The sequence below is a fragment of the Aedes albopictus genome, chromosome 2 (genome assembly GCF_035046485.1).
Source record: "Aedes albopictus strain Foshan chromosome 2, AalbF5, whole genome shotgun sequence".
NCBI lineage: Eukaryota > Metazoa > Arthropoda > Insecta > Diptera > Culicidae > Aedes > Aedes albopictus.
In genome coordinates, this window is record NC_085137.1 from 298,688,042 (window position 1) to 298,700,770 (window position 12,729).

Sequence of the window (12,729 nt, forward strand, 5' to 3'; positions counted from 1 at the left end):
TGACGAAAAAGTGTCTTCTTTAATGCATATGTTAACCGAGAAGCTGAATAAATGGTCGGCTCAAACTTCCATTCCGTGGCCACCATCTTGGATTATGGTCCGCCATCTTGGTTTTCAAAATGGCGTTGGATATTTATTTTTAAATTATATACTTATCAAACCCTATCGATAGATACCCATATTGCACCGGATACTAATCCGAAGCCACGTTGTAGTTAAATAGCATACATTCTGGAGTTTTGGCAGCCATCTCGAAACCTAAACCGCCATCTTGCATTCCAATACTCATGTAAAGAACTCAACAACCTAAGGAATGTGTATGCCAAAATTGATTGAAATTGCTTGATTGAGAGTTATGCTGCAACATACATTTATTATGGACTTTTGTTTTTGGTTTGTTTGTGCATCTAGGGTGGGTAATCCAAAGTTGCACCAAATTGCGAGTTTCCGAAGTAGCGCAAATTTTGAGTGATTTTTTCTCCCACATGGAAATAATTTACTACGACAAAATCTTATGTACATGAAAGCCACGGGTATACCACGGGTATATATAAGCTTTCTGTTAAATGGTAAAAAGTTTGTATTTGCACCGAATTTCATTGAAAAATTCGATTATTCGTCAACAATGATTTTAATCTTAATTTGAACCATCGTAATCATAATTTGAACCAATTTTAATCTTAATTTGAACTACTGGCGGCAGCAGCTCGAGCATCTCCCACAACAGCCAATTTCGTGCTGAACAATAGAAAAACACATGGATCTGCTAATTCCCATAACTATTTTTCATTAGGCAGTGGAATTTCAATTAAGAATGTTCTAAACTCTTCAGGAACTTGGAAACTAAATTTGGAATTTTCCATCCCCCACGAGTAAACAAAACAACCACTAGCGCAGTCTGCAGGCCAACACTGGAAGCTCGCCCCCGTTCACTAGTTCAAATTTAGATTACAAATGGTTCAACTTAAGATAACATTCTCCAAGTAAGAATACTTAAATTTGATAATTTTGTGACAAATAATGTGGAATATTATTCGATTTTTCGATTCTACGGTAAAGGGGCCGTCCATATACCACGTGGACAGCTTGGAGGGGGGAGGGGGTTAGCGAAAAGTCCACGCTTGTCCACGGAGAGGGGGGTGGGGGTTCGTCAAATGTCCACGTGGACAACATAAACATTTAAATTAGGAAACATGAATCAACAAACGAAACAAATTATGTCGCATTATTGATGAGATTCTCTTCAACAGTTCTTTCATACATTTTATTTTATTATACAAAAAAAATATGGTACTGATTCACAGACTAATTTGTTTTAAATTATCAGAATTTCTAATTACTTAGTTTTCTCCATCGAGGAATATACTGGAGATTTAAAATGGAGTGTAGACCATGCAAATGTTGGTGTTTCAGTCAGAAACTTTTCCTTGAAGTTCTGTATAAATAAAAATCTAAGTTTTATATCAATTTTTTAAGCTACTTCAAAGTTTCAAAATACATGTAGGGATTTGTAGGCTTATCTCAAAAACTTTTTTGCAGGTTCATTTAAAATTTAAGATGTTTCTAATGGATATTGAAGTCCAAGCCTCACCAATACAATTTAGTTGCTGTAAATTTTGGTTTTTGTAAGAATCTAAGAAATATAATCTTATCTCAACAAAAATCTAAGATTTAAAATTACCTTATCTCAACAAAACAATCAGACAATCATAGATTGAATATATATTCTAAAAAACACCGTCTTCAACCAGAGGCTGTACAGACTAAACATTGAACAATCACTAACATTAGGCGATGGACATTACACGAAAAACACCCAATGAAGAATTTCCAGAGGCTGGACGAAAATTTTTCACCAACTGGAGCAAGAATCGAACCCACACTCTCACAAACATTAATCTGAATTAAAAACAATGTTGAAAACTTGTAGGTACCTATTTTGTGCTACTTCTTTGTATTCTATGTAAAGCTATAGAATATTTGTATTTTATAAAGTTTTCAATTATATTTAAGACATGATTTAGGCTGATACAAATTTTATTTTGACTTTTTGTCTCCCCCCCCCCCTCCAAATTTTTGGCTGGATTTTGCATTTTGAGGGGGCAGATAAACAAATATTTATCAAAATTCCGGGTCTTGCTCAAAATTCTTTAACAAATCCAATGAGATTTTAATATTTTTCAAATTGAATGCTTTATTATTTTTATCCCCCCCCCTCGACCAGTCAAAGAGTGGTGGGACAAAAAGTGAAATAAATTTTCGCAACGGCCTTACGAAAAAAAAATAATAAAAAAACTTCAAAATCACTTTTTCTATTTTTTTAGAAATGTGAAAAAAAATTTTTTTTCTGATGTCCACGTGGACAATGTGGGAGGGGGGTAGGGGTCAATGAAAAATCCACGCTTGTCCACGGGGAGGGGGGAGGGGGTCAAAAACCATGAATTTTCTGTCCACGTGGTATATGGACGGCCCCAAATAAGCATTCATTTGACGAATTCACATATTGCGTATGATACAATGCATGAGCTGTACGAGTGCACCGAAAATGTGCTTTCTCTGGGGGGAAATGGATGAAATCACATTGATTTTTCAATTGCCTGTTTTCCATGACAAAAACGCTTTTTTCAATGCTTTTAAAGTCCATGTTATCAGGTTATATTACGGAAAGCTGTTTAACATCTTTTTCGGGACAATATTTGCCTAAAAAGTACGTCGTTTTAATGAATTTCGAAATGGTTCAAATTAAGATTACAATTTGACTAGGTCAAAGTTTGATTTCTTACCCTATGTATATTTCCAAACTCCATCTCAATTTGATAATTATCTTTATATTAATTAGATGATAAATAATGTATTAACTTTGCTGCATTATATGGAATATTAACAAAAAAGATTTAGATAAAGAATATACTAAAAATGGTATCTCAGAACATTGACTTTTTTAGGAATTCAAACCACTTTTTTCAACCCTTTGATTTATTTGTATATTAAGCTTTTCAAATATCTTCCTTTCTCCATTGCAGTTCCCATGGAAATGAAATGTTCGATGCCGAACGGTTCAGTCGGTGATGGCCTCACAGGCCTACCGCCAGCAAATGAAAATAACAACAATTTAAACAACGTCATCAATAACAACACCGGAAACACCGGCGGACCCAATAGCGGTGCCAACAACAATAGTTGTAGTGCTGGTAAAACATCCTCACTACAAGCAACCTGTTCACCGGTGCAATCAACCGCAGCTGTGACCACACCGCCAGCCTCCGGCCAGGTCCCAGCCATGGGTGCATCACTGGCCGAGCGCCTGGTGGCAGCCGTCGGGGTGGGAGCGGCGGCCACCGTTGAAGCCTTGTCAACAACCCAATCGAGTGCGACAACAGGCTCGGGAAATGCAAACGCCACCACCCTCTGTGGTCAGTGCTGCAGCCCCATCTGCGATCGATACATAATGAAAGTTGTGGACATATCGTACCATGAACGCTGTTTGCAGTGCACTTCCTGTGCCATCCGGCTGATGCATTCCTGTTTTGTGCGTGATGGGAAGCTGTACTGTCGGTTCGACTACGAGAGGTGAGTTTAACTTGTTTGTTGAATTTGGCTTTGGTTGGGCTCATTTGCAAATCGTAACATCTATCTATATCTATATCTATATCTATATCTATATCTATATCTATATACAAAATATATATAAAAATGAGTTTGAAGTTTCTTTGAGGCAACAAAACTCAAGAACGGGTGAACCGATCAGCATGATTCTTGCACGGTTCAGTTCGTATTCGTGGTGGATGTGTTTATATGTATAAAAAGTTACTAAAATCAACTAGAAAAGTAAGAAAATTGATAAAGTACTGATTTTTCATGAGCTGGGAAGAAAATCAACACGATCGAAATGAAACCAATCTAGAGTGCGCTGACGTTATGAGCTCAACAGTTGTCAAACCACCACAGCTTGGCAAGACAACGTTTGCCGGGACAGCTAGTTACACAATAAAACTGTTCAGCCTGTTCAGTTGGTAAGATCTACTAATATGTAAGTGCATAATTTGCAGACTATATAAAAAATGTGTAACAGTTACTCATTCAAAATCTTAAAATTTGCAGTATTCTTGTACAAAAATTTTCACATTCTGAGAAAAATGCAAAAAAGTACGTTTCCCCATACTGAATTCCATACAAATTTCAATCGCAATGCGGAATACGGGGACGGAACAAATCGCTTCCAAATTTTGCACAGTTGTTTTGGCGCTAATACGGTATTGATTCCCTTATTAATGTGTCCTTTGTTGCGTTCAGTTCATTCCTGCGTGGAATGGACTAAAAGTTTCTGCTCCCTGATGGGTGGAGACGCGCGACAGTATTTCTTTTATTAGATATGTTTCGTATAGATAAGTGGTCGATTGTGCGCGAAAGTAAGTGTTTATTGACCCATTCTCAAATCATATCACCGACCATAGGTGACTCCCAGACTGACAATGCACCCTATTCTACTAACAAAAAATTCCTTCCTGAGACAAACGTGGAGATGCAGCGATTCGCGGTCTTTTTAACAACGTTTGTCTTACTAACATTCTCTCCCTTCCTCGATGACCGTAAGGACTTGGCCGGCGCCGTTATTGACCTTAATAAAGTTGAGAGCTCTCGAACTGTGTACATTTAGAATAGTAAGCTAGTCCCAAGCCCTATTCATTGGTTCCTTGTACAAATTCGATTGCTCTGGTCAATCACGGAGTAGCAACTACGAATTGTGCGGTCATCTATGCTCATGCTCATTTTGGAAGATGATTCTTTTTAATTTTCGATTTCGTAAATTTCAGTATTTGATTTTTCTAATTTTTATTTTTGAACATCCCCACACTTTTATTTTTTTCCTGGAAGCCAATTTGGGGAACGGATTTTTTGAGATGAAAACATTTAAATACTGGATATCTTCAATTCCATTTTCTCCTCCCAGAATGCCTTCGTTTCATCAGATTCACTTTGGACTTGGTATTGTATCCAATAGAGATAACGCACAGTTCTCAATCAGAGGACCTAGGTTCAATTCCCACTGAACGCTTACTTTTTTTATGATGAGTTTTTAATATTTTTCAGATTAAATGCTACATTATTTTTATCCCCCCCCCCCTCGACCAGCCAAAGAGTGGTGGGACAAAAAGTGAAAAAAAATTGTAACGGCTTTATGCATTATCGTATATTTAGACGGAGAAAATCGGCAAAATCGTAGATTTATTTCAAGAAATCGTTAATCAGGTTGCATGGAATCGCTGTAATCGGTTATATGTTTCTATATGGCCTCCACTTTAGTATTTATATACAAGTGGCTGAATTTCGGCGCACATTTTCTTCTAAGAAAAGAAATTTTCTTCCATTGCTCACCACCAAAAAAAATTTCTTTTCTTCTAAGAGAAAGTGCGCCGGAATTCGCCTACAGTTCTGTGTATCGAATACATATAGGGAATTGTGGGTAAAATGAACAGGGGTGGGGGGGGGGGTGGGGTTAAATGAACAGGGTAGTGTTTCACAGCAATTAGCGTATTTCTGCATGCTTTAACTATTGGATACTGTGTGATAGCGTAAATTATTATACTTCTACAGATTTTGAACTTTAAAATTGAATAAAACACTTGATTATAAGGTAAAGTTCCAAAACCACGTGAAAAATGTGCTCTGTGTGACTTATCTGAATTAAGGTCCATTCGTATATTTTTCGCAGATTATGACATATGTAATGCCATATTCCAATAATGTACACCCAAAAGACAATATTCAGTTGAAAAAAAATAATTAGGTTATGCTTTCAATACAATTTTAGGAACATCTTGAAAACCAGCACGACTTGGGGGTAAAATGAACAGCTGGTTCAAACTTATTCCATTTTTTATAAAATTTTGTGCAATCTTGGTTTATTGAAATCTAGAATACATATTATGACACAACTAGGTAAGAAAAAAAAAACCAGATTGATCCACCTAGTGGTGATAGTGCCTTTCTCGTCGAATATGTACTCACGATCTTTACGTCGACATTAGCCGATCTTGAAAACACTTATACGCTTAATACGATTCTTGTAAAATTTGACCTTCTTTAAAGACATAGACACGTTTAATGCTTCCAGTGAGCTATTTGCTCTTTGAAGGAAGCACGACACTAGACAACGGACTAGCATGCAACGCCCAGTGGCACAGCCGAAAACTTTTCCTGACAGCTGCGGCGGGAATCGAACCCACGCTCCTTGGCACGATGCGACTTAAGGATTGGTGACCTTAGCCGCACGACCACGAAGCCACATTATGAACCCAAATTGTGCACAGTAATTTTAGACGCAAAAGGAGATTGGAAAAAAAATAGTGTTGATGCGATCAAGTTGTAATATTCCCATAACACGTTGATCCATCCTACTTTATATTAACACCACAGGAATTTGAAATGGTGTGATTTGATTAGATTGCTTTGGTCATGATTTTGTTCTCTCGCATATATGAAGATTTTGACCAGTTGCAAATTCATGATCTGAAATACGATGTTGAATTCGGAATTACAAGAACACGAGAGGAGCTAGACCTTTGATGTCAAAGAACGAATTGTAGAACATAATAGGGGTCACAAATTTGCCTAGGAGAAAATTCAAATTTATTAAGCATTTTTCAAAGATAATTTACAAAAACAAATAAAAAACGATTCGAGATTATTTGCAGTAGTAAACTAAGTTTTTTAACTAAACCAATAGATTCAAAGATTGGGTAGAAAATTAAATAATCTTTCAAATGAGGGTTAAAATCTGTGATAAGATTGACCATTTTCTATAACTTGAAAATGGTCAATCTTATCACAGCTTTTAACCCTCATTTGAAAGATTATTAAGCATGAGCATAGATGACCGCACAATTCGTAGTTGCTATTCCGTGATTGACCAAAGCAATCGAAATTGCACAAGGAATCAATGAATAGGTTTTCAAGTTATAGCCAGTTTGAGGCATGCAAACATGTAAAGTTCAATTAGTACGCAGTGGTTGATATTTGACCATATGCGTAGAATTTTTTTTTTTCACCATTTATGATCCTGTATCACTCCTTAAGAAGTTTGCATACACGAGCTTACCACGCTGTATGGTCTGAACCTATTTGCTTGCTAACGTTCAAAAGGTTATCAAAAAAGCCGCGCTTTTCTGTGTCGCATGCATAGGTTTGGTTCAATTTTATATTTGGCCGCTTTCGGAGGGACACCCGCAACTAGCTCCGGCACTAGCGGCAGTCCCTAATGTGGTCTTAGCCTACTTCCTTGATAACCAGTCATCAAGCCGTTATTTGTTGTATCGTACAGGGTGCGGCAGGAAAACATGCGAAAAGTTCAAGACACTATTACACGCTAAATATGGGATATATATGACTATTTTTTCATGACAGTTTATCAGTCAATGTCTATATTCTAGCACTGAAAAATAAAAACGAACATATTTGATGTTTAACATGTGATAATGTAAGCCTAATAAGCGGATATCAATAAACTGCGCGCCCAATGGTCATTAAACAAAATGACTATAACAGTAACAAAAATAGCTCAAATTCGATGAACAACCAGACCACACTGATCCAGAGCCATGTAGTTTCACATACCAGATGAAATAAGTACACATATTTGATGATATTGTAGAGAAAATCAAAAATTTTGTTTTATCAGATGCGAAATTTAGCGACCTGTGCGATTTTCTGCGGTTTGAAAATTCTGGTTGTCTTCATCTTCAGGCGCCGCCCTGTAAAGTTTAGTGACCAAAATGGGAATTTTTTTAATTAACTTTTCAGAAAACTAGCCTATTATAGATCATGGAACGTTGAAACATAGATTGGTTAATGTCAAATGGACGAAAATGAGGTTTGAAGTTGAAAAACAGTTTCGCATTTTTTCCTGCCGCATACTGTATACATGAGATTGGTTCTCTTTTATATAAGGCCATTTCCGGTAGGACATCCGGTAACGGTTCAGGAACAAGACCGGATCAGATATGGTATTAGACTATTTTCTTGCTAACCATTGATCAGGTTATCGGAAAAAGCCGCTTTTTGATGTGTCGCATGCATGGGCTTGATTCACTATTATATTCGGACACTTTCGACGGTACATCCGGAACACTACCGGTTCAGATATGGTTGGAGACTAGTTTCTTGCTAACCTTTCATTGAGCTTGAGCTTGAGCTTGATTGACCGCCCGTGGATGCTACTCCAGTATCGCCAGACCAGCTACACTCACACAAGGACCAATGAGATAACTGCCGGGGACTAGCAGGCATCTTCAGTGTGTGAGCGTTGATGATCTTCTATTTTTAGGCGACAATGGCGCCTGCCACGTCAGGTTGCAGGTCAATGTGGGGAAGGGGTAAGGAAGTGATGATTGCAATCGTTTGTATCCACATCTGGCCGAATATACCTCTGCGCCAGCACAAATTCATGCGGATGTTGGAGTGTTGGTGGGAATTGGTTGGCAGAAGGTTCACACATTGGTGTGTGGATACCAGAGGAAGGTGATAGAATTGTGTGTTCTTATTATTTTGAAGATGTGCGGCACAGTTCGCTTGATTGCATAACTTGTAGGCGTTTTCTAATAGGATTGTGACACTGTGCTGTGAAAGTTTGGAAGAAGGGAAACGGCTTTTTCAACCCGTTTCTGTTCAAGCGACGTATATGAACATGTTTATATACATGAGTTGTATATGTAGAGAGCAGAGAGAAAGTATATAGAAAGATACAAAGTAGGAGGAAAGGGACGGGCCAGGGATTGAACCCAGGACCTTCTGCATGGAATTCAGAAGCGGTAGCCACTAGACCACCAAGCCCGTCTTAGTTTCTTGCTAACCTTTCATTAGGTTAAAAAAAAGCCGCGATTTAATGTGTCGTATGCATGGGTTTGGTTTACTTTTATATTTCCGTCGAGACACCCGGAACTGATTCCGGAATACAACCGGCAGTCCCCAATGTGATCTGAGCCTACTTCCTTAATAACCGGCCATCAAGTTATTGGAAAAGTCGTAATTTGATGTGTCGCATGCTTGGGTTTGGTTTACTTTTATATTTAGCCACTTCCGTCGGGGCCCTCGCCGGAACCGGATCCGGAACACTACCGGTTCAGATATGGTCTGACACTATTTTCCTGCTAACTGTTCATCAGGTTACCGAAAATGCCGCTGCTTGATGTATCGCATGAATGGGTTATGTTCAATTTTATATTTGGCCACTTCCGGCGGGACACCCAGAACCGGTTCCGGAACACTACCGCTTCAGATATGATCTGAGACTATTTTCCTGCTCACCGTTCATCAGATAAACGAAAATGCCGTGGTTTGATGGGTCGCATGCATGGGTTTGTTGCATTTTCATGTCTGACCCCTTCCAGGGGTACCGGTCCGGAACACCTAAATGGCCATAACTCCGGAACGGCTGGACCGATCCGAACCATTTTCAATAGGAAACAATGGGACCAGATTCCGCGTCGAATGAACTATCGGTCATTAAAATCGGTTGAGGTTTACTGCCAAAAAGTGATGTGAGTTTATTTGTACACACACATACACACACACATACACACATACACACACACAGACATCACCTCAATTCGTCGAGCTGAGTCGATTGGTATATGTGACTCGACCCTCCGGGCCTTTTATCAAAAAGTCATTTTTGGAGTGAACATATAGCCTTTCCAGTACACTTAGTGTACGAGAAAGGCAAAAATATTACGCTTATAAAATAAGATTTTTACCCTAAAAACCGTTTATTTTAGTTCATTTTTTACAAATAATGATTCCAGCACATTCCAAATTTTATATCAAAAGTTTTAAAAGTGGAGCATATAAAGTTTACATTGAATCAAGAAAGTATCACGTTATATGAATTGCTTAGTAAACTACAAATGATTGAAAATTGCCCAATCTCACCCCTTAGAGGGGGTGAGAATGGGTCAAAGTATTCGAAATCACCTATCTAAGAATATAAATTAATTTTATTGATCATATATAGTAAACCTACTTAAAACAACAATGTTATCATGACGAATAAAAGCTTAGGTAATTTTAAAAGATGATTAATCCACCTAAAAGGGCTAATACAACCAAAAAAATGGTTGAAATTTGATAGAATAACGTTTGTATACTGTATCATCATTTTAGCCGTCATAATCATCCTCATTAAGAGTTTCAACCTCCATGAGAGGAGGGGAGATTACAATAAGGGAGGGGCGAAGAAAGAATGAAAGATTGATTGTAAAAAAACAGGCTAGTTTTTGTATACTGCATAAGAAATGTTTAACCAAACCCTCCGTTATAAACTTTTATGTACATGATCATTGGCCTCTATATTGCTAAAGCAAATCATTCCATCTCAAGATAGAGGGTCGTTCAAATATTATGTTAAGTCTAATTTGTGAGCTTACGATATTGCAGTACACTGAAGATTAGCTGATGATTAGAGGAGCTGTCCACACGTATGGGTGTATTGTTATAAATGATTTTAGGCACTAAACGTATTAACACACTCGTTTGACGCTTCTCGACATATTTTTGAAAGAAAGCGTGCTTTAGTGAAAATACGGTAAACATGGCACCACTCTAACGTCAAATGGGGACTGGATAAGAAGTTGGATTTTTAGTTAAGGTTATGTGCACTCGATAACTTGCTTGACCCAATCTCACCCCCATTCTTAATATTTAGACATAGGGTCGAAAATATTGAATTTTTAAATAAAAAGTGCATTGACAGTCCGCTTTTTTTGTTGCATCAACCAGGTAATACCTACAGCTAACCACTTATAAGAAAATTTATGGTTAGGTAGGGTATGTGTTCCATCAGTAATCTCACGCTCCCATATTCATCCTATTCGAAAACAAGCGAATACGGCACCGATTGATTCCGTTCTTTTTGTTTTCATGGGTGCTCACTCCTAACAAAAAATACAAAAATAAGAAACAAAACAAACAACGCTTCAATCCTTTGTTTTTCGTAGGATGAAAATGGGAGCCACATGCTTAATAAGGGAACCAGTACCCTACTTGTGTGATACATTACGAATTTTTTTCAGAGTGATTTACTAGTAGTTTCATCATATAAGTTTAGCCACAAATTTAACAAAAAATGATTATTGCAAAACATCTTATTCTGCATCATGACGTGTAAAAACATCTCCCCTTTGAAATAATATAAAGTTTTCAATATAAATTAGCGATAGTTATTGAGCTATTTCAAATTTTATGTTTCTCCGTTTTGACCCAATCTCACCCTCCAGACCCATTGTCACCCCCATCGACGGTAGCAACCAAATACTCCATTGCACGGTGACGTCATCAAGAAATCGCTCTCTTTCTCTCCTACGGGAAATTAGAAAACAACAGGACCAACACCTGTCAAATTTGACAGGTACTGGTCCTGTTGTTTTCAAACTCTCTGAAAGAGTGAAAGAGATAGAATTTCGCCGTGAGGTGGTCTATTGCTGTCTGGGTAGGTACTAGAATGTTGGAAGCTTCACGTATTCATAGGCCTTCGTTGAGTTCGTTGAGGCAGTGGTTCCCTGTGGAATCCGTAGCGCTCATGTCCTTATCCTTAGCTTATAAGGTGTGTTGAGCGGATTGTGATCATGTAATTAGCGATACGGTATTGTTTAGGTAAAGCTAAAAAAAACTTCTACACTGTGGTTGCATCGTAATGGATCAAACACCCAATTTGTGGCAAAAAATAATGTTGTCTTCCAAGTTTGTCCACGTGCGTGTTTGGTGGAAACCAGAATGACAAATTGAACATGATTTATTCCGCACCGCATATTCCGGCTGTCATTAAAATGCAATTTATCTTTAATACAAACAATGCTTCTTTCATACTGATCACATTCTAGACAAGCAAAAACTAGCATTTCAAACTGCAGGGTTCGTTCTGCATTTGGCTTCGTTCGGGCTGGGAGGGAAATTTGCGCTGTTACTAACCCTCTCTGAAGGTATATCTGTTACACAGGAGAATGCTTGCACCGGAACAAGGGGAAGCGAAAGAGACATTCAAATCGATCAAATTTATGCTGATGTAACGATGAGGCGTACCGGGTGTAAAGTTACCCTTTCGTGTCCACTGTATCGTTAAAGTCACATCTTTCGCATCCCATTCAACCCATAGACGGAGGCTTGATGGTGCTGTTCCAACTTGTGATTCGATCATTAATTTAAAACTCACGTTCGTTCATCTGCCGGACGTAAGCTAAAGTGCGGTAACACTTGTTCTGCGTTTCCGAGAATTAAAGTGACTTTTCCTCGATGCCACAGGATTTAAAAATCGAGTATATTTTTACGACGAAAGCAAATATGTTTATGTCATCTTAACGACATGCTGTGGAAATAAAATAGGTCGTCAGATAAAATGGGCTCTAGTCATGAGGGGCGAATAGATTTTCACCCTCGTTAGGGTCCACTCCCCGCTCATGCTCCGTGCGTTGTGTAAATGCTGTGCCGGAATGGCCTGCTCTCGATAATAGTTCTCAAACGATTTCCGCTTGCGGTGCACTTTCTGGAGCCGGTTAATTTCATTAAAACTTTTTGTTTCCATCCTTTAAAGGTCCCGGAAAATCTTTTTGAATAAATGTCTTCGCAGAATGTAGGCAAGGATGGGAACACTCACTTGCAAAGAGTTACACTCACTTGCTATTTTCTCAGCTCAGAAGCATGCAACCAAAAAAAGATGTATGGACGAATTTTGCATTGTGG

General features: G+C 38.2%; 1 protein-coding gene across 1 annotated transcript in view; it reads left to right on the forward strand.

Moving 5' to 3' along the window:
- The window catches only part of LOC115270260 (LIM homeobox transcription factor 1-alpha), a 95,841-nt gene that overhangs the window by 20,001 nt on the left and 63,111 nt on the right, over window positions 1-12,729 (forward strand). Inside the window, exon 2 of the mRNA XM_029879525.2 lies at window positions 3,024-3,570. Coding sequence (XP_029735385.1) covers window positions 3,024-3,570 — 547 coding nt within the window. The remainder of the gene's footprint in view (window positions 1-3,023; window positions 3,571-12,729) is intronic.